General features: G+C 41.6%; 1 protein-coding gene across 1 annotated transcript in view; it reads left to right on the top strand.

Annotated features, from left to right (window-relative positions):
* LOC148035128 (O-fucosyltransferase family protein) overlaps nucleotides 1-22,191 on the top strand; it is an 89,081-nt gene that overhangs the window by 10,373 nt on the left and 56,517 nt on the right. Inside the window, exons 3-4 of the mRNA XM_087680097.1 lie at nucleotides 14,398-14,476; nucleotides 14,564-14,634. Coding sequence (XP_087536223.1) covers nucleotides 14,398-14,476; nucleotides 14,564-14,634 — 150 coding nt within the window. The remainder of the gene's footprint in view (nucleotides 1-14,397; nucleotides 14,477-14,563; nucleotides 14,635-22,191) is intronic.

Genomic DNA, 22,191 nt, shown 5'->3' with positions numbered 1-22,191 from the left:
TGGCATCCATTTAGAATCTAAAAGAGAGTCATTTTTAAATTTCAAAAGAAATTTTCTAGAAGTGTTTCTTTTTTGATTTTTTGATTATATGAAATACTCTTTGCTTTGGTTAAAGTATCTCTTTCTATTCATCTACTTCAGTGGATTATTTATTATGGGTTTCAATGGCGGAGACCTTTCATAAGGCTTTAAAAGATGGATATGAAAAGCATTGTGAATTCTCTAATACTTTGGAAGTTGTAACTTGTAACAAACATAATTATTCTTTTCAGTGACTTGAAATGGCCCATAATTTCTTGTTGTGAGCTTAGTGACTTGGGATGAAGGCTTGTTAGAGCTTCTTAGACCAGCTTTGTCAAGTTTCAGCCACACCTAATCTCCTTGTAAAATCAATTGCTTTCAATGCTTATCTGTTGTTTTCTCTTGTTTTTCTTGATATCTTTGGATAGTTTCTACATTTTGCAACCTTCTACTTGTATAAGCAACTGTATGCGTACCAATGTAGTCTCTTGAAGTATTATATTCCATTAAGAAAGATTTCGATAAATTAGGTATAATCAAAACATATTCTTTATTGATATAGAACTTTAGAGCTTCAAAAGTTTCCTTCTCTAGTTTGGTCTGTTAAAATGTCATTGCTTTTTTGGTTAAATCATGCGATGGTTTAACAACCATTGTAGACCATTTAATGAATCTCTTATAAGAAGAGTATAATCCTAAGAAACTTGAAACTTCATGAACAGGAGTCAATTCTGGCCATTTTACAATAGCTTTGATTTTTTTTAAATCCATCCAAATTCTATCTTTGGGAGCAGTATGGCCCAAGTAGTGAATCTCTTCTAAGAAACATTTACTCTCTTTGCGATTCATGTAAAGTTTGTGTTTGCAAAGTTCTTGAAATACTATTTTTAAGTGTTGCTTATGCTTTTCTTTATCTTTTGAATGAACCAAAATATTATCAAAGAAAGTACTTGTAAACTTCCAATGTGTACTAAAGATTCTTTTTATTATTCTATTAAAGGTTATAAGAGCATTGGTGAGCAGTTAGTATCTCCACATAGCATGCTAGAGATTGAGTTAAGCTTAATTGGAGAGGTGCTCCAAGTCCTCATTTCAATTTGTACAATGTCCTTCCTATTCTCCAACAAGACAAGGCTATTGCCCCATTCCTCAAGAAGTCATGCATTGTGCATCTATGGACATCCAAGCAACGGATCATAGTCCCATAGTAAATAGAGGGTCACCCTATTTTGATGGATTATAGGCATGCGCCTATCATGATGTTAGGATGAGGAAGAGGACAACCTCAAGAATGATAGCTTGTTGGAATTGTGAACAACTAGGACACATGTCATTGTGCTAAATGATAGCACGAGAAACTCATATAAACCAAAAGTTGTCATGAATATTGATGTATGAATATCTTGAGGAGCAATCCTTTTTTGATGATAGCCACTCTTCAAGTCAATCCGGTTGAATACTTTGGATTCATCCAATCTATCCAAGATATCATCAATTCTTGGAATGGGAAACCTATTCCGTATTGTAATTTTGTTGAGGGCCTTGTAGTCCACACATGTGCACGAAGATCCATCTTTCTTCTACACTAGGAGGACTGGAGAGCAAAAATATGAGGAACTGGGTCTTACTAGACCCTTCTCAAAGAGCTCATCCACTTGCTTCATGATCTCTTCTTGTTGTGTTGGACTCACATGATAGGGTGGCCTATTTGGAGGTGAGCTCTTAGAAATGAGATCAATGTGATGATGTTTTGGCCTCTCTGGTGGTAACTCGTCAGATAAAGGGTTTGCAAAAGAATCTTTATACTACTATAAGAAACTGATTCAGCCCTAGTTTATATCTGAGATAGACTCTTCAATTCTAGACTCTTTATTAGAACCTTTGTCAAAAATCAAGTACGAGGAAATAAACTTTTTCATTGATTTACAAATTTATACATGGGATAAGATGGGAATAGATTTTCCTTCCACTCCCATATCAAAAGATATATTTTTATCCTTGAAAGGGAATCTCAACTTATTTTGATTCCAATCAATGGTTGGATCTATTCTTCTATGCCAGGGTATTCCTAATACAACATCATAATGACCAAGATCTCAGATGACAAAACTGTCATGATCTACATAATCCCCGATCTCAATTCATAGTTTCCCAAGAATGGGAGTAACTTTAGACTCCATTTCTTGAAAAGGAGTACTTGGCATTTCTGGTGTTTTAAATCTCTCCTTTGATAGATATAGAGCTTCAACAATGGGAGGATGGATATAATGATAAGTAGCCTCTGTAGTATCAAAATGAATGAGAACATGTTGATTAGCAATCTTACCTAAGCCATAAAAAGCTTTATTTTCTCTAATGGAGTTTCATCCTTTTGTAAGGATTCCTTAGGTACAACATTTGCTTGAGGTGTCTTTTGGGGCTGGTTTTCCTTCTTTGCCTTATTAGGATATTGACCAACCAATGTGTCATTTTTCTCCGTAAGAGAAACATCATCCTTCTATTGTATAATCTGCTAAGCGCTGATATGTTAGCTTCTTTTTGGATGACAAAGGTAGTCTACCTCCATCCTTATGCTTGGGTTCTTCTTTATTTGACTTCTTTTGGTTAAACATCTTGATCTTCTTCCTTTGTGGTTCTTCTTTTGAGGCTTTACCAAGCATTCATGGCATATCTAGTCCTTCAGCTTCTAAGGTTGTATCTTGGGCTGCTTTCAAAGTATCAGGCTTTGTCATCTTGACAGCTCGTTGTACTATCGGACGTAATCCATGGATAAACCTTCTCATCTTCATATTGGAAGAAACTTCATTAAGAGGTGTAAATTTAACAGAAATAGCAGCAAACTTGTTAATATATGTTTCAACATTGTCTCCATGGCTTTGCTTCAACTCATCCCATTCTTGCACATTGGCTTTAAAGGATGAAGACATAATTTTTTTATTGAACATGTCCTTAAACTCTTTCCAAGACTTGGGTTCCTTTCCCTCTTGAACAACTTTGAGTCACCAATTCAAAGCAATATCCTTTAGATGCATTTTAACCATTCCAATTTTTGATTTTTCTATATAATCTTACCACAAAAGTAGCATTAAACTATCTAGTAAAAGACAAATTTTCAAGAATGTCTCTTACCATAGAAAACGTCAAACTTGACACTCTTTCCTCCAGGCTTGAAGTCTTTTTTAGCATCGTTTTCCTTTGCTAAAAGCATCTTTGGAGATTCAGCTACCATGGAAACAACAGGTTCTTCGAAATTTTCCGCGTCCTTCTTCATGGAGATTCTGGGGACAAGAGGGGGCAGCTTGTGTATGATGAGACTTTGAAGTCACCGCTTGGGTGGATCCTCGAATGATAGGTGATCTATTACCTTTCATAGTCTTAGTTGCATCATTAACATTGATACCTTCCATGCTAAGATAGGCCTTCACAACTGTAATACAGTATGTCTCAAGAGACTTCTCGGTAAGGAAATCTTCAAAGATCTTTGCTTTAATTTGTGCTTTAGCCCTTCTCGTCATCAAAGCTTGAATTTTTCGATCGGCTTCTAGCTCCTTGTTGTTGAGAGTCATGTCTTGCCACGTCAACAATACCATGTGGTAGTTTTGCCACGTGGTAGCAGTCGGACTATTGGACTGTCTGACTACAGCTAGCTGCTGCATTAAATGCAGCTGACCTGGTTATTTTGGGTATTTTTCGAGGCATTCTTTTCAGTCTTTATAAGGCTGAGTTTCCATCAGACTTCCACACTTGTATCTGATAGATTACAACTTGGAGGTGATGAAGACAACCTTCGGGGCTTATGGAGATCAAGGTCGTGAAGGTGGAGACATATGCAGATATTCTCTCTGCACTCTGTGTATATTTTTGCATCCGTATACAACATTCCTCATTGTAGATTTTCTGCGTTTCACTATCTCTTTCTCTCTCTCTTCTCTTTGTTCACTCTTTGTCACAGTCATTTGCTTCCGCATTGCTTCACTTTGACATGGTATCAGAGCACTAACCTAGGGTGGACCTATATGAAGAGGAGTTTTTAGTGCAATACAAGGTTGCATTTTCAGCATTCAAGTGTTTAAGTGAGAGTAGGTGGGCTGTGCATAAGAACAAGGCTGAGGCGAGCATGGCGTGTGAGAAAAGAGAAGATTTGCTGAAGCTGCTGCTGTTTTTTTGCTGTTAGAGAAGGAAGATGGTTGTGTTTTTGGCCTTCAAGTGCAGATTTTACCTTTTCATCATCTCTAGTGGCTGAAGAAGGTTCAGTACGCAGAGAAAAGAGCCCTAGTAGGCTATGTTTTCACAGTTAGAGGGGGTTTCTTTTGCGTTTGTGTACACATTGCAGGTGAAGATGTCTACAGAGATTGACGTGGAGTTCCAGGCGATCATGGACCGGAAGGTGCTTGTCTTACTGGCTTTTCCATCAGATCAAAAGCTCGATGGCGACAATTACTGCATTTGGCATGTGATGATGTTGGCCATATTGGAGTCCTATGATTTGGCGGAGCTTGTGATGGAGGAGATCAACAGGCCCTTGGTGCGAGATGAGTCCAAACTCTCTTGAAGTGCTTGTGCGGAGTTGACCAAGGCCTAGTCTCATTGGGACAAGCTGAATGCTAGGATTCGTTATTTTCTTTTTTTGTCTTGTACAGTAGCCGTGATAGCCCATATAGAGCACTTGACGGTGGCTCGAGAGATATGACTGGAGCTTGACGAGATGTATAATTGGATGACCCTTATGAAGAGGGTTTCTTTGGAGGTGCAGATACGGACCTGTTCGTGAGTAAGTCTTCTTTGCTTTGGGAACACATCAACAAGCTTCGGCAGCTCCAGATGCAGGTTCAAAATGTGGGGAAGCCCATTTCCTCTGAAGACATAGAGATCGCTTTATTGTCTTAGTTGCCGCCACGATTCGGTACTTTTTATTCCGCTCTTATTGCTTCACGGCCGGAGTTGACTCTTTGTTGGGAAGAGTTAGTTTCTATGGTCTTGGACCAAGACAAACAATTGAAGGGACAAAATGCTTCCAAATCAAAGACATTGATTGGTCAAGCCTCTCAGAAGAAGGGGAAGGACCAAAAGAAGGAGGAGAACAACGAATCTAAGAAGGACAAAGAGAAGGAATCGACATGTCATATTTGTGGTAAGACCGGCTATTGGAAGAAGGATTGCCTTGACAAGGACAACGATACCAAGAGGAAGGACATGAAGGATTCTGGAGCGGTGGTTGCATTCTCATCAGTTGCTTTTATTCACTTAGGGCTCATTGAGGACTCTACATCGAAGACTTCTAATGTTGCGATGACAGCTTCCCAGGCTCGAGAGTGGATTGTGGACAGTGGTGCCTCACAGCACATGACTCCTTCGACAGTTGGTGTTGCCCATTTTTGACCCTCGCGTGGGTAGATTCTCATAAGAGACAGCTCTTCTGTGTCTTTTGCTGCACGGGGTGAGATGCAGTTGATTCTAGATAGACGTGGTGATACCTATACTTTACAGGTATTGCATTGGCTAAGTTTAGAGTAGCATTTGCTTTCAGTACATAAGATTTGTTCTCTTGGTCTCTCGGTAGGGTTTGACAATGATGTTCGCGTTTTTGATCGTGCATCGAGGAAGGTTCCCTCTTCAGGGTATAAGGAAAACGACATCTATAAATTGAAGTCTTCTTCCGCTCTTACCTTCTTTCTATCTCTCAAACACAGTTCAAGCTATGGCATGCTCGGTTTGGCCACTTGAACTATGAGTATCTTTGGAAGGCGTCGCAAGGATGGCTCATTCGCGGTTTGCCGAGACATAGTGGTGAGCTAGTAACCATGTGTCTCTTGCATTCGTGGGAAGCAACATAGGAATGCGATTCTCAACAAAGCTTTCAAGTGGTCTACTTCACCTATGGAGCTTGTATATACAGATCTTTGTGGCTCGATGAGGAATGAGTCCTTGAAAGCTCCATGTAACCACCACATAGACATAAACTGCGGTATCTCCTCCATGCCCTCAAGATATCGAATCGGTCGATGGTATGTATTGCGTTGAAATTCCGATCGCGCTACTTTCTAATATTTCCTAGCTTGCTTGTACTATCTAGCAAGCCACTTCTCCATATGGATGTATAATGCAATATACAAAAACGATTCACTTTCTCCTCCATTGTAGCATCCATCCTCTTTTGTATACCATTTCCAACCACCACATCTCCGGTGAGTCTATCATCATCCTTTAGCGACCATAGCATACTGTCATCTGAATCCACCGTTGCTAACCACTGTGAGATATGCATTAAAGCCTTCGACATTAGTCAACCTTCAACCACAATCAATCAGCCCTTCAACGCTGCTCTGATACCATATCAGAGTGTAGCGAATGCAGAAGCGTATGACTAGATTGAAAGAAAAATGAACAAATCGAGAAAAACTTAAATAGAAAGAGACAATAGAACGCATATCTACATCTAGGACATGCGTAACTAAAACGTCCCCCTAGGATCCAACTTGCACATGAGACACGACATAAGCTAAACTCACCATAAAAGGGATTGGACATCAGACTCACCTCCCAATCATAGAGCCAAACAAGCTCACCCTCGAGCATGGGAGTTGGCAGTACTCTGAGCCACGACCACATCCCAAGGGTTGGTGTCCCATACCACTAGCCGATGCCATCTCGATATATGGATGCATTGGCCAATGGGCCAAGAGTCCAAGAATGGTGATCACATAATGAACGCGCATAATAGGGCGTTGAGTCCTATTTATAGGACTCAACTACCCTAACCCCGAAGTATCCTTAGTGCTTTCAGACCAAGTCACTTTGTAACCATTGTGACCAATGTTAGTAGTGTCTATTCAGATGTTCATGGACATAACAGTAATTGTATCCAAGAATGCTAATTGTACAATAGTACACTACCAATGCACATGTAAGGGATGACTAAATCTCTAATAGGTGGTTGTTGTGATCCACAGAGAATGTTGGGTGGCTGCTAAAACTAGACAACACAAGTGTGCAACAAAATTTGGTTGCGCATTAGGGTGGGTGGCAACTTGCAAGAAAAAGCTTTGTGGGTACGAAGCATGGGAGTATGCATAATTGTGTATGAGCTGGAGAGTAGCTTGGATTCTTTGATGACTACTTGTGTTTGTCTTGTATATATCTATATTACTGTTGAGAGTAGAAGGATCATGGCTCTTATCTTTGCTTTGTGCTTTTGAAGACTAGAGGTATTGTGAATTGAATGTCATTCTCTATTTGCCACACTTCTAGAACTTAATCGATGTATGTAAATTAGGTCATAGGCAACCAAGTGGATAGATCACATCTTATTACTATCATGTCTTTTTTGTAGGCATGCATTGAACACTTGTAGAAACACCCACCTATTCCCATTCACCAATACTTAAACTCTTTGTCTCATGCCTTTTTTGTAGGCATGTATTGTACACTTGTAGAAACACCCATATATACTCATCCACCAATACATAAACTCTGTCTCATGATGATCATAAGCACTAACTATCACAAGGACATGAAATTTTAATGCCTTGCTTAGCGTTTGATTAAGTTGTTTATTAAATGTACAAATGTGAGGCACACATGTGATTTGCAAGTTAGTCGTTTCACAATGATGGGCCAAAGACCTTGAGATGTTAGTGGGTATCAAAGGCAAAAGTTGTAATAAGTTGTATTTGAGAGGTACTAGGTGGGTCCTGGTATAAGATTTCGGTTTAGAAGATTTTGTCAGTCATAAATATCAAGTGGTGACATTAGAAACTAGGCATTAATTAATTAAATAATACTAGTTTATGGGTAATAAATGTTGAGGAATATTGGGGTGACAAATTGGCCTCGCCGATTTAATTGTTGGTTGGTAAAATTATTTTTCTAAGTAAGATCATATTTAAATAATTTTTTAGAATTAAAAAAGTTAGAAATTAATTCAATTAGATTGAAAAATCTAATTAGAAGGTTGCCACTTAGCAAAACTTGCCCATGTAAGTGAGGGAAAGGCTATCAAGGTTGGAGCCTCATTCCAACATTGTGGAGGTTGGGAGAGGAAGAGAGAGAGGTGCAACCATAGGAGACTAGGAGAGAGGAGGCCATTGGAGGCAAGTGATAGCATTTTTAGCTATTTGTAGGCAGGTGACAACAAGTTTGGGGCTAGCAAGGGCAATTGACTGCATGTGAGGCTCCTATTCAGCCAAATTTGGTGATGACACTCTGAAATTTCTCTCTCTCTAGCTCCCTCTCCATTCTCTCGACCTATTCCCAGCTCCCCTTAAGAGATCTCAGCCAAATTCAGTCCTTAGAGGGTGCAATTGAAGAATTTCTGCTACTAAACCTTGATTTATGGTAGAAATAAGGGTTTACTAGCCAACTTGGGAAGAGTGCTCAAAATTCAGGGCAAAATTTGTCTTTCAAGGAGCAAATGAAAGTCTAAATCCCCAAGCCTACCAAGGGGCAAATTGGTTTGAAGTCTTGTTGGTTGTTACAGACACTAAGAGAAATATTTGTATTCCTAGATTTGCGTATTTTATGCTTGTTGTAATTAGTGCGTAATTAGGTTATTTACGACCCTTGCTAAGAAGGAAAGCCGGTTTCATGGTTCCATTGCCAAGATATATCAACTCCCTTGAGTAGGTGGACCCAAGGCTGTGTACAAGCCAGAAGAGTTGAAATTATGATCAGCTGAGTGCCTTACTTATAGCAAGCACGTCTTTAGATAGTGAGGTAGGATCAAGCAGGGATGATGCCTCTTAATTTGGAAAATTCGCAAAGTGTTGGGGAAATGCAATACCTAATCTTGGACAAGGCACTTAGTTGGGGTAGCAAGCTGAGAATGTGGGAATTGGACAAGAGGTGGATCCTTATAGGACTCTTGAAGTTGATGATCAGGAAGTCGATAGGGATTTGATGACCAATTTAAGGATTAATTGAGGATAATTATTGAAATGTTTATGCAATTAGCAAATGATCCTATAGTTTGTGCTTTTTGAACTCCCCAAAGGGAGGCAACAAAGGCAAGAATAGGAAATCGTTTTCAAGAGCTTCGAGATAGCTACGCATTGAAGGAAGGGCTAATCTATTAGTATGATGTTTCAAATGTGGATAATGAGCATAAGCAATGATATACCTAGTTTGCATCTAGGATACTGTATAATGATAGTATTTTTGTCATTGTGAGTTGGCATATAGATGTGTATGGTTTGCACCTAAGCTTTAAAACTATGCATTTGCAAGGTCATTGACATGCATGGAATACATGGAATGCACATTTAGATGTGATGTATATTTGCAAGGCATGTATAATATTGGATGTGATGTACATTTACAAGGCATGTATGGGATACATGGATGGTATACAATGTACATTTATAGGTTATGTAAGAGAAGCACATTTGCCTAAGATTCATGTGGTTTGCAATTGATGGATGCTTTACATGAGTATAATGTGTTACATCATTGCTTTAAGGCACTGCTTATGCTTAGTTTATGTATCACTTTGACTGGTGGTCAGGGTAGTGTTGGGATTTGGTATATGGATGCATCCCTTATTGTTTTGATAGTGGTTATGATCCATGTGTGTAGATCATAACCCATTTAAGTGGCTAGAATTTCAAACATGTAGAGGGCAGGAGCATGGTTAAGCAATAGGTGCATACGTTATTTGACTATGATGCTTGCATGGATTTCTAGTAGTAGTAACAAATGCTTTTGACAAATTGGATTGCAATTGAGGGCCATTGCAAGGATTTCATGGGGGAGGTTTATCTCGGGGACATGAAAAATTGATGCTTTGCTTAACATTGGATTAAGTTGTTAATCAAATGTATAAATGTGAGGTGTATGTGTGATGTGCAAGTTAGTTATTTTATAATGATGGGCCAAGGACCTTGAGATGTTGGTGGGTGTCAAAGGCAAAATTTGTAATAAGTTGTATTTGACAGGTACTAGGTGGTATTTGGTGTTAGATTTTGATCTAGAATATTTTAGTAGCCATAAATCTCAGTGGTGAAATTAGGAACTAGGCTCTAATTAATTAATGAATGCTAGTTCAAGGACTAATGCATGTTGAGGAATAGTGGGTGTCAAAAGATGACGTACCAACGAGATTGTAGGGTTTGTGGGGAGGAACACGGAGTGAACTCGGCAAACATGGAGAAGAGAAGAGAAGAGAAGAGAAAAGAAACTCTGATGAATGGAATGAGGAAGTTCTGAATCATGGAGTGAATGTGATACAAGGGAACAAGGGTGCCTCAGCATAAGGAAGATGATGAAGACAACCACGAACCACGAACTGCAATGTCCTCGTGAAGGGATGTGAGAGTAGTGGAGAGCTTGGAGAGAAGAGGTGAGAGGCTGAATGAATCAACTGTAAGGAATGAATGAGAGAGTGGCCTATAAATAGGCACAGTTAGTCTAGGATGGCGCCTCTTTTTGGGGCTGCAAATCCTAAACGGAAAAGGCAGAAACGCAAAAAACGCAAACTGTGGGTGAAGGGTTTCTCAATACCCCCTCTTAGGCCCAAAAAGGAAAACAAGAGAAGAGTGAGGTGGAGAGGCAATGCTACATCCTGAAGAATGCTCATGTAGCAGGTGCCACTTGGACAGTGTCTCTCGTGGGGAAATTGTTCACTTGCCTAAGCGTCCTAGTACAAAGATAATGAAAACATGCAATGCATAGGAGGAATGTCGGACTTTGTGTGGTGCCGAGAACCATAAGGATATGCCCGTACTCGATCTCGGGAGGTGGCTCTATGCTAACCAAGTGACCAAGGCAAGAAGAGAAGAGGAGGAAGAAGATGTAGAGGATCCCTAAGATCCAAGATTTCCACCGGAAAGGGAACCGGCAGTAAAGAACAGTAGATTGAGTGAACTGGAGAACTCGAAACTCAACCTCGGGAGAGAAGCCACTAGCTCCGTGCATCCATGCTGGAAGGAATATTAAGGCCTCATCACCAAGTCGCGGCTCAACCTCTGAGGTCCGGATCTAGGTGATACTTGAAGATCTTGGGTATTAGTAGAAGAGATGACTGGTCGAAGACAGCCACCCCAAGAAAGTAGAGGATGGGTGAAGAACTTCATGTGGAGTAGGTTCCCCCTCTGAGGTGGGAGGTGGAGGGGTCCCCGTTGAAGTCCTGAAGAAGTAGATGCCCCTCTGAGGGCAAAGAAATAATATCTCCCTCTGAATCCCCCTCTGAAGTAGATAGGGAGTGGAAGAGGGTGGGGAAGGAGGCGGCTCAGGATGAGCGAAGGGTGGGGCTTAGAATGAGCAAGAGCTGGGCAACAATCGCTGTCTCTCAGTGGAGCAGATTGGGTAGCTGAAGAAGAGGAAGGAGTTGAGCAGCCACTGTCTCTTGAAGGAGCAGACTGATGAGGAGACGGTATCAAACAATCATTGTCTCTCGGTGGAGTGGACTGCAGAGCCGTAGGTTGTGGAAGCCACTGTACCTGAAAACAAGTGGGAGAAGACTGCCGTTGGCATTGTGACGATCTCCAGGAGGTTGTAGCGCCAATTGATCCTCCATGTGCTCGAAAGGACTTAGTGCGCATTGGATGCGTCTTATTGCCTTGAGCATAGTACTCTAATAGCCGATGCAGAACGATCTCTGTGGTCCAGAAAGGAGAGGTGGCACAAGGAGTGCCTGGTGGAAGACGTATATACTCCGGGGGGGTGGGGAGCAAAGGTCGAAGTCGTCCGGTGATACCACAGTAGGAGCACCCAGTAGTCTGGATATCTGTTGGTAAAGAAGCCATGGATACTAGTGTGCCTTGCTGAAGAAGGAAGAGGTCAGCCACCATGAACCACGAACCGCAATGTCCGCCTAAGGGGTGTGATGGCAGTGTGAAGCACGAACTGCAATGTCCCCCTCAAGGGGTGGGAGGGTAGTGGAAGGGTTGGAAGTGAGCTGCTAGTGAGAGGAGGATGTGACCAGCAGTAAGAGGTTGCAACCAATAGAAAAACGCAGGTGAGGAGAGAGAAAGACTAAAAACGCAAGCAGGACAATCTGTAGGAGAGAGAAAGACTATAAAAGTAGGCAGCAGGTGAGAAATACTAAAAACGCAGGCAGGACAACTTGCAGGAGAGAGAAAGACAAAAAACGTAGGGATGACAGTCTATAGGAGAGAGAAATACTAAAAACGTAGGCAACAGGGGTGAGAGAGACTAAAAACGCAGGCAAGTCAGTCTACAGGAAAGAGAAAGACTAAAAACGCAGTTAGCAGGAGAGAGACTAAAAATGCAAGTAGCATGACTGCGATGACATGGCAGGCTGTACGGCAGCAGGTCTGCACAAGAAAAGCAGTCGCTTGGCTAGAATCAGCTCCAAATTGCGTGAAGAGGGCTGGAAATCAAGTGCCAATTGATGGAGACAGCAATGGACAGCTTCGGCTAAGATGTCCTCCGCGAACGGGGTGTGGGCAGTAAGCTGAAACACCTGAAATATGCAAAAATGAGATTTTGATGCAATGGAAGTAGAAGAGAAGTGGATGCCGAACCCGCCACTGGTCTTTGCCTTCACTGGAGTGGAGGATCTTTGCTGCTGTTTGAGTAGATCCAGCTCTGATACCATGTCAAAAGATGACGTACCAACGAGATAGTAGGGTTTGCGGGGAGGAACACGGAGTGAACTCGGCAAACATGGAGAAGAGAAGAGAAGAGAAAAGAAACTCTGATGAATGGAATGAGGAAGTTTTGAATCATGGAGTGAATGCGATACAAAGGAACAAGGGTGCCGTAGCATAAGGAAGATGATGAAGACAGCCACAAACCACGAACCGCAATGTCCTCCTGAAGGGGTATGAGGGTAGTGGAGAGGCTGGAGAGAAGAGGTGACGGATTGAATGAATCAGCCGTAAGAAATGAATGAGAGAGTGGCCTATAAATAGGCACAGTCAATCTAGGATGGTGCCCCTTTTTGGGGCTGCAAACCCTAAACGCAGAAACGCAAAAACGTAAACTGCGGGTGAAGGGTTTCTCAACAGTGGGGTGATAAATTGTCCTAGCCAATTTAAATGTTGGTAAAATTACATTTCTAAGCAATAAATAATGATTAAATTAATTTTTGGAATTAACATTTTGAAAATTAATTTAATTAGGCTGAAACACCTAGTTAGAAGGTTGTCACTCTGCAAATCTTGCACATGCAAGTGAGGGAAAGGCTATTAGAGGTTGGGAGACAAGGAGAGAGAGTTGTTGTTGCAATTGTCTAGCCATTGGAAATTGTCAAAGAGTCGCTCCTAGTTGATCAAGAGGCCATTGGAGGTAGGTTATAGTATTTGTAGTTGTCTACAAGTAGATGGTAGCAAGTTTGGGGCCTGCAAGGGCACCTGATTGCATGTGGGCTCCTGTTGACAGTGGGCTGTAGTAAATCATGCATTTGCAGCAGGGTAGCATTAAATTTCAGCCAATTTTGGTTATGAAATTTTGAAATTCCTCCTTCTTGAGCTTCCTCTCTATTCTCTCACTCAATTTGGAGCTTCCCTCAAGAGATCTTAGCCAATTCAGTTTCAAGGGGTGTAAATGGAGAATATCTGCTGCTAAACCCTAATTTACAAAAAAATTAGGATTTACCAGCCACCTTGGGAAGAGTGCTTATAATTTAGGGGCTAGTACTTGAAATTAAGCAACTGAAATTTGAGAATTTGAGAGAATTTCAAGAGGCAAGCCCGCCAACTTCAAGTTTGGGGCAAAATTTGTTGTCTAAGGAGCAAATTAAAGGCCGATCCCCAAGCATACCAAGGGGCAAATTGGTTTGAAGTCTTACTGTTTGCTATGGAGAGCAAGATGTATTGAATATTGAAGGAGATCAGGCCGGATCTCAATGTACTTCAACCTTTAGCCATACAAGTTGAAGGAATACTACAAGGGGTGCCTGTTTTGGGGCCAATTGGGTGTCCAATGTCCAAGATTAAGTAGTAACATTTGTATTTCTAGATTTGTGCATTTTATGCCTGCTGCAATTAGTGCTTAATCAGGTTATTTAACACCCTTGTGGAGAAGGAAAACTGGTTTCACTAAGAAACTTGCTACAAGGATAATAACTATGTTAGGTGGGTTGCTTGTTATAAGCCCCAAAATGAGTCAACTATAGAGTACAAGTGAGACGAGCTTGGACACTTTGCGCTTCGAAGTGAGAAATTACTCAATGATATCCAATTTTCTAGTCTCACTAATGTTAGAAATTTGTCCCTTTTTGCTAGGATCTTAGAGGACACTTTTTTAATGAAAAAGACTACACGAGTCCTCTTATGAGGCACATAAAGTGTGGATGAAATGTGCACCCATGTTTGTAAGAAGTTTGACATATTGTCATGACTCACACGCGATTATGTTTAATATTTAACAGCTATCTTGATTTTAAAGCTGCTTTTACAGTTCTTTTTCCCTTTTCAGATAGATTTTGAGAAGCTTTGGACAACTCAACCATCAGATGGCTGGCGTCCATCTTCTGTACCAGGATCTCATTGGAAATGTAAGTAGTCTTCATGTAGTCTTGGAAGTTCATGGTATGCAAACTTTACCTTAATCATAATGATGGTTTTGTTTGGGTTGTCTGCAGCACCCTCAACCAGTAAAAATGGGCACCTTGTTGTACGTTGCAATGGTGGGCTTAACCAGCAACGCAGTGCTGTAATGCCTCTTGCAATATGCTATTATATTGGTCAGATGACAAGGATTACCTTGTTTGCGGTTATTGCTTGTTTTCTTCTTTTAAAGTGGGCAAGAAGATTGGAACATGCCATTCTTCTTGCTAACAGTATCAATGTTTTCCAGTCAAGATGTTCAATTTTGGTGTCCAGTTTATCATATCTCTGCAATGATAGCATGATTGCATGGGGTGTACTTGATAGATTCTGGCTTTTTACAATGAGATTCATTTTCATCAGTATTGGAATTGAAACTAGATGTGTTATCCTTACTCGGCAAGAGGACAGGTTGCATGCTAGCAAGCCAGACAGTGGGCAATCTGATTGTAGTGGACAGGTATCTTGAATCAATCAACCAGGCCCAAGTCAGGTTAGAGAAGAAGTTGTTGGCAAGGAAAGGACAAGATGGAGAAAGGATCACATGTAGGGTGCATATTGGTATGTAGCTCCTTGTATACCATATCCCATAGTCGTTGCCTCATGAGATTTTGGAATCTGATTCTTGAGCTAGTTTTGGCTTCCTAAACCATTTTGCTTTTTCATAGACATCTTTGTTTCTTTCTTCCTTTTTCATCCATTCAATCTGCAGCAAAAAAAAGCATTGGCAGAGTTTGAATCAGCATTCAAGTACAAAAAGGTTGCTGAACTTGTAAGGTTTTGTATGGAATCTGATTCATTTACCTAGTTCTACTTGACTGACCTCCACACGATTTTTTATTGCCTAATATTGAATTGAGTTCTCAAAAGAGAGTACCTTTGCGATTCGTGAGGATTTTAAGGCCTATGAGACAAACAAGGTGCTACAATACTGATGCAATATGACATCGATAGATAGAAAAGAGCATAGCATGGAAACACAAAACTAGAAATATCTCCAAAGGGGCCCTCTCGTCATTGTGACCTATCCTCATCATGGGTGATAAATCCAATGTTCTAGGTAGGAAGCTCATGCCTTTTTGAAGTAAACCTAGACCTAAAGCTAGTGCTTAAGAGGATGATGGATGTTGTAGTTAGGGTCATCCAACTGTGCCTCAAGGATGAGCTCTAGAAATAGTGGCATGCAGGTGAGTACTATTGTTGTACTTTGTCATAGAACCAGCCTAGTATATACTGTCAACTTGAGTGTGTTAGGGGGATCTAATTGCATGTGCCTCTCTAAAGTGGTCAATGCACATGCTTTGAGAGGAGGCAGGGAGTGGGGAAGGATAGAAGGGAAAGGGTGTTGGATGGGGAGGGAAGGGAAGGAATGAGGGAGAGGAGGTAGCCTCTTCACAAGGTGGGACACACACTGATAGCGAGGGTGCTGATGGTGAAGACTAGAAGGCTGGTTGGCCAAGTGTGTTCTGTTATGTGTCACCATAATGACAGGTTCCTTAAACTATGCAAAGGGCTCAGTGACTAGTGTTGGCTATACCAAAAAGTGACTAGGTGGATCAAAAAGTGGCCAATTCTCGAAACTGTGGTGGCTGGCCTAAGGGGACACAAATGCTAATCTCTCCATTGACTTAGTCTAGGGCTCAAACAAGAGACGACCAAGTTGCTAATAACCCTGTTTAGATCTTGGATATATGTGCATGAGGAATGCTAAGGATGAAGAATGGAAGGCAATGGAAGCAACTTTGTGACAATGTTTGTCACATTGTCAAAGAGACCAGATGGATGAAAATGTGGAGAATTCCCAAGACTGTTCAAGTGGACAAAGCTTCTAATCTCTCCCATTCACTTGGTGTAGGGCTCAAGAAAGTATGAGATGACCAAATTGCTAACATTTTCTCTTAGATATTGGGTATGTCTAAATGCCTAAGGAGTGCAAATGATGAAGAATGGAAGGCAATGGAAGTGATTTTTTTGAAGATTCACCACGGTTTCCCTTGTTGGTTCCTCATTAAAACTTATATAAGAAGGGTCTTGGGCTCATTGTTCTCATCAATCTTCTTCAAGCAATTGAAGCTATCCTTCAGGTCTATACTTGTAGGTTATGCTTTGTTATTTCATCTATTTCTGCGCCTTATTCTTAGTTATGAGTATCTTTAGTTTAGAATCCAACATATATATGCCCAGTAGCACCAGATCCACCATGATTTTTGTCATAGTATCAGTGTGTGGTTGAGCTAGTTAGGTAGCTGTGATAGCTAGGTTTGTAGGATGGAATTCCTTGTTGACTAGACTTTTAAGTTGCATTGTTTGTGTTCTCTTCATCTCAATTCGTTGCTTCATTGTTTATAATCAAAGTGAGGTTCAAGTGTGGGAGTTGAACCCATAATTAGCCCCTGGGTAGTCATTCATCAAGGGTTTGTATAGAAGCTAGTCTGAAGCCAATACTTTTTATTTTGAAAGGTTAAAAAAAAAGAGAGAGATTAGAAGCATCTGTGACTTGTAACAGTGTGAATCTGCTTTAAGGAGGCAGCATAGCCACATGACTTATTCACTGTAATTTTGTTTCGATCTATGCCAATGTCTCTTTCTGATGATATTGATTAAAGCAACCAGAAGAGCAAAAACTGGTTTTAGCGGTGCGACTGCCTAGCACTGTTTGCAATTGTGTTTTGTACATTAGATAAAGCGCTATCCAAAGCCAAAGCAACCTTAACCATGGTGTACAAAGGATGTATCTACAAGCAAAGAAGAAAAGTCTCAATGTGGAAAAGATGGAGGTGTCCAACCAGAACATAAATATTGATCATGAAGGCAAAAAGAAATAAGAATATGAGCAATGGTTCCTAGTGGATGCTTACCTCCTTGGTTGATTCCCTTAGTGGGTATTGTTTTTTCCCCTTTTGGATGTACAGTTATGCATGAATGTAATGTTCCGTTAAATTATTTAGGCTGCCTAAAGAGCAAGTCCGCTAGCCCATTTGTGCTTTTTTTGGGGGAGGGGAGGGGGGATGTCAGCAAGAGTAGTAACTTCTCATTTGTGGAAGTTGTTTAAGATATATGGTGGTTCCTCATTGAAAACTATTAAAGAAGGGCCTTTGGCATGGAGGTCCATTCTTGTAAGCTATCCTTTGTTTATTTTCTCAAATTCTCTTATCTATGAGTGTGTAGTTTACTTTCCACCATGGCTATTCTCATTGGTTTTAGATTCAAAATATTTTTTCCATATCCAAGATCTGCTCTCAAACATAATGGTAGTAGAGCTGTACGTGCGTCATGTGCATGCCAAACACTGAATTTCGATGTGGTGAAAAGCTTGAAGTCTCCTCAACCATTGCACATGTAGTCCTATACTGCAAGTTAGTAAAAAGGAAGTGTAACAGTTGGTTGCTACTTCTTGCTCTATGAATAGTACTTGATCCCAAAATAAATCAAAAACATGTAGTGGTCTTTGACTGTGATGTCTACCTACCCAATTTGAACCTGTCCATCTTGTCAAAGTAATCCCATGTTTATGTATAATCTTGTGTTTTGAGTGCCTTGCAAGTGCTGCAAAGCTCAAGATGTGATAAGAGGCACCTTTGCATAGAAAAGCTTCGACAAGCAAGAGGAGAATGGAGTAACAGCCAGGTTTATTCGTCCACTATAGATGGTTTTGAATCTATTAGAGATAGTGAAGGCTCTTCAACATCAATATATTTGTGAATTATATATTATTGGTAAGATGCATAGAGCTTCATTTTAGAAGGATGGGCATGTACACATGTTTTAATGACTTTGATTGAAGAGGTCTCTTAGACTTCAAAAAAGGTATAGGTGAGAGGAGAAACCAACAAATATGGAAATGGATCAAATACAAAATAGTTTCTAATACAGTATGACTAGAACTTGTAAAATGCAGAAATCAAATTGAAAAAATAGTCCCTATAATAAAGTTGCTAAAATCATGACTCGTCATGAGGCGTGGTACGATAGAAACTTCAAGGTTGATTGTTTAAGAGTTTTTGGTGTAGAGAAATGCTAGGCCAAGCATAAAGAAATACACTTGTATGACACATGATAAACACAATTTGATGAATGCTGAGATAAAGATGAGGGTGTTGAGAAACCCTTTACCCTTTACCCTTCGCCTGCAGTTTATGTTTTTGCGTTTTTGCGTTTTGGGTTTGTAGCCCCAAAAAGAGGCGCTATCCTAGACTAAGTGTACTTATTTATAGGCCACTCTCTCATTCATTCCTTATAGCTGATTCATTCAGTCTGTCACCTCTTCTCTCCAGTCTCTCCACTACCCTCACACCCCTTCAAGAGGACATTGTGGTTCGTGGTTCGTGTCTGTCTTCATCATCTTCCTTGTGCTACGACACCCTTGTTGCCTTGTATCATATTCACTCCATGATTCAAATCTTCATCACTCCATTCATCAGTCTCTTCTCTCTTCTCTTCTCTTCTCTTCTCCATGTTTGCCGAGTTCACTCCGTGTTCCTTCTCGTAAACCCTACTGTCTCACTAGTACGTCATCTTTTGACATGGTATCAGAGCTAGATTTACTCAAACAGCAGCAAAGATCCTCAACTCTAGTGAAGGCAAAGACCGGTGGCCGATTCGGCATCCACCTCTCTTCTTCTGCTAACTACCGCGTTCTACTGTGGCGTTCTACTGATGCGTTCTACTATGGCGTTCTATTGCGATGTTCTACTGTTGCGTTCTACTGTGGCATTTCACTGCGGTGTTCTACTGTTGTGTTCTACTGCTGCGTTTTACTGTGACGTTTTACTGCTGCATTTTACTGTTGTGCATTGGGAGATATCCTTCTTCTCCCTCCCACCCTCCCTTATCCAATTTACCATACTGGTATCCATGACTTTTTTACCAACAGATGACTAGACTGCTGGGTGCTTCTACTACGGCACGAATGGTGACACCACCAATGCTTGCCGACTTTGACCTTTGCTCCCCACCCCCCCGGAGTATATGCGTCTCCCAATTGGCACTACCTTTGCCACCTCTCCTCTTTTGGGCCACAAAGATCGTTCTATATCGGCTATCAGAGTATTATGATCGCGGCAATAAGATGCATCCGACGCGCACTAAGTCCTTTCGAGCACATGGAGGCTATAAGACCTTCCAAAGCGATAAGCCCTCCTGGAAACCATCCCACTGCGTGGAGGTTTTCTCCACCCACTTTTGGGTATAGTGGCTTTCAGGGCCCACATCTCCTCCACAGTTCACTCTCTTGAAAGCCCGCGACTGTTCCGCACCCTTGGTGGCTCATCTTGAGCCTCCTTTTTCCCCACCCTCTTCCACTCAAGTTCGAGAGACCACTTTTGGATGCTTTCTGGCTGCTTCTTTCGAGTCCCAGATACCTTCTTCAGCATGTCCGACGACACTTCCTTCGTCATTAGATGCTTTGCAATTCGTGAGCCATGAGTGGTTGGATTCCCTTTCTCTCTTAGACTGGGATTCAGAGGGGGATTTTCTTACTTTGCCCTCAAAGGGGGCTTCCAATTCTTCTTCAGCTTCACAGGGGGCTCCTACTTCTACTCCTTCCGATTCAGAGAGGGACCCTATGTGCCATGAAGTTCTTCATACACCACTACCTTTCACTTTAGAGGAGTGGCTCTCGTTTGAGCAGTCATTTTCTCTACTCATACCCAGGATCTATCTAGATTAGGGCCCTTGGGTCTTCAACAACGACTTGGTGGCTAGGCCTTCGTATTCCTTCCAGCATGGAGTCACGGAGCTAGTGGCTTCTCTTCCGAGGTTGAGTTTCGGGTTCTACAGCTCATCCGGTCTCTCGACCATCTTTACAGGTCTCCTTTCAAGTGGTATTCTCAAATTACAGGTTGGATATTATTTGTCCCTCGGTTAGCATGGAGCCACCTCCTGAGATCGAGTATGGGCATATCCTTACAGTTCTCGGCACCCCACAAAGTCTGACATTCTTCCCATGCATTGCATGTTTTTATTATCTTTGTACTAGGGCCCTTGGGCAAGTGAACAATTTCCCCACAAGGGACATTGTCCAAGTGGCACCTGTTGCATGAGTATTCTTCAGCATTTGGCATTGCATCTCCACCTCACTCTTCTCTTGTTGCCCTTTTTGGGCCTGAGAGGGGGTATTGAGAAACCCTTCACCCTTCACCCACAGTTTGTGTTTTTGCATTTTTGCGTTTTGTGTTTAGGGTTTGCAGCCCCAAAAAGGGCGCCACCCTAGATTATACCTATTTATAGGCCACTCTCTCAGTCATTCCTTACAGTTGATTCATTCAGTCCGTCACCTCTTCTCTCCAGCCCCTCCACTACCCTCATACCCCTTCAGGAGGACATTGCAGTTCATGGTTCGTGGCTGTCTTCATCATCTTCCTTGTGCTACAACACCCTTGTTCCCTTGTATCACATTCACTCCATGATTCCGATCTTCATCATTCCATTCATCAAAGTTTCTTTTCTCTTTTCTTCTCTTCCTCCATGTTTGCCGAGTTCACTCTGTGTTTGTCCCCGCAAACCCTACTGTCTTGCTGGTACGTCATCTTTTGACAAAGGGTGTATAGAGATGGAAAAATGATAGAAGGGGCCTTGAACCTCTATGTCTCAAGGACTGGGGTAGAGGTGAACCATTGAGCTGAGCGTGGTGTTGGAGGCCTTGAGAACAACTTTGAGAGTGTCATAATCGAAACGGATCCCAAAAATTGCAGCAGCAGAAGTCCAATGTGTAGGCTGATGATGTTGATAGTAGTGGAGGGAATGAAACTCGGTGTTTGGGCAGTCAGATGTTGGTGTAGACTCCAGGTGGCAAAATGAAGGTGTGCTGGCGGAAACACAGCATCACGAGCAGCAAATGGTGGTGAAAACGATAAGACCAGTGGTTTTTTACTTGCCAGCTGAAAATGTAGGCTGCAGCAGTCCCAAACAGATGGTGACATGGGAGGACAACTGGGTGGCAGGCTGAGATAGCAGGCGATGGTCCTCTAGTAAAGGATGGCAGCTCCAGCTGATGGCGGCTGCTCCTAGCAGCAGCAAACAAGATGGGCGGTGCCTCCAACAGCAAGATGGCAGCTTTAGATGTGGGTTACAACTCTTAGAGAGGGTGTGGGGAAAAAGGGGGAAGAGAGTGATGGATGATGGCTGAGGAAAAACAAAGATAATGATAAGGGGATAGGGATGCATGTTTAGAACACCTCCCCCTCAGACTAGCCATGGAGTCCTTGGACTAGTGCCACTTAGGCCAGTTCCTAGTTGAGATTCAAAAGCTCTGCACATCATTACTACAGGTAGGTATTATAGAGAGAGGGGGACATCGGACACAGTTTACCGATTTCTTCTAGGTAGTGATTCCACACACAGCACCTACATAGAGAGGGGTTACACTCCAGAGAGATGAGATGAGAGCAACACACCGACTGTGGATATAGGGGCACCGGATGCAAATGCTATAGTAGAGAGAGATGAGGGAGATTTGTTAGTGACACGAGCAACATCTGATAGAGTTGAGGGATCAGTCCAAATGCTACCCCCATACTAATTCATAGGGATATATGACATACTCTGCCCATCTATCTTGAATGGGTGGAACTAGATATCTGTGTATTATTCAGCCACATAACTAGACATGCATTCCTTCATCTTCTTGTTGTAATCCTACATGGGCATTACTTTCTCTTGTACA

This window comes from Lygodium microphyllum, chromosome 6 (genome assembly GCF_053477565.2).
Source record: "Lygodium microphyllum isolate KBCC chromosome 6, Lygodium_microphyllum_v1.1.10, whole genome shotgun sequence".
Classification (NCBI taxonomy): domain Eukaryota; kingdom Viridiplantae; phylum Streptophyta; class Polypodiopsida; order Schizaeales; family Lygodiaceae; genus Lygodium; species Lygodium microphyllum.
This window is presented reverse-complemented; position numbering and strand designations above follow the sequence as displayed.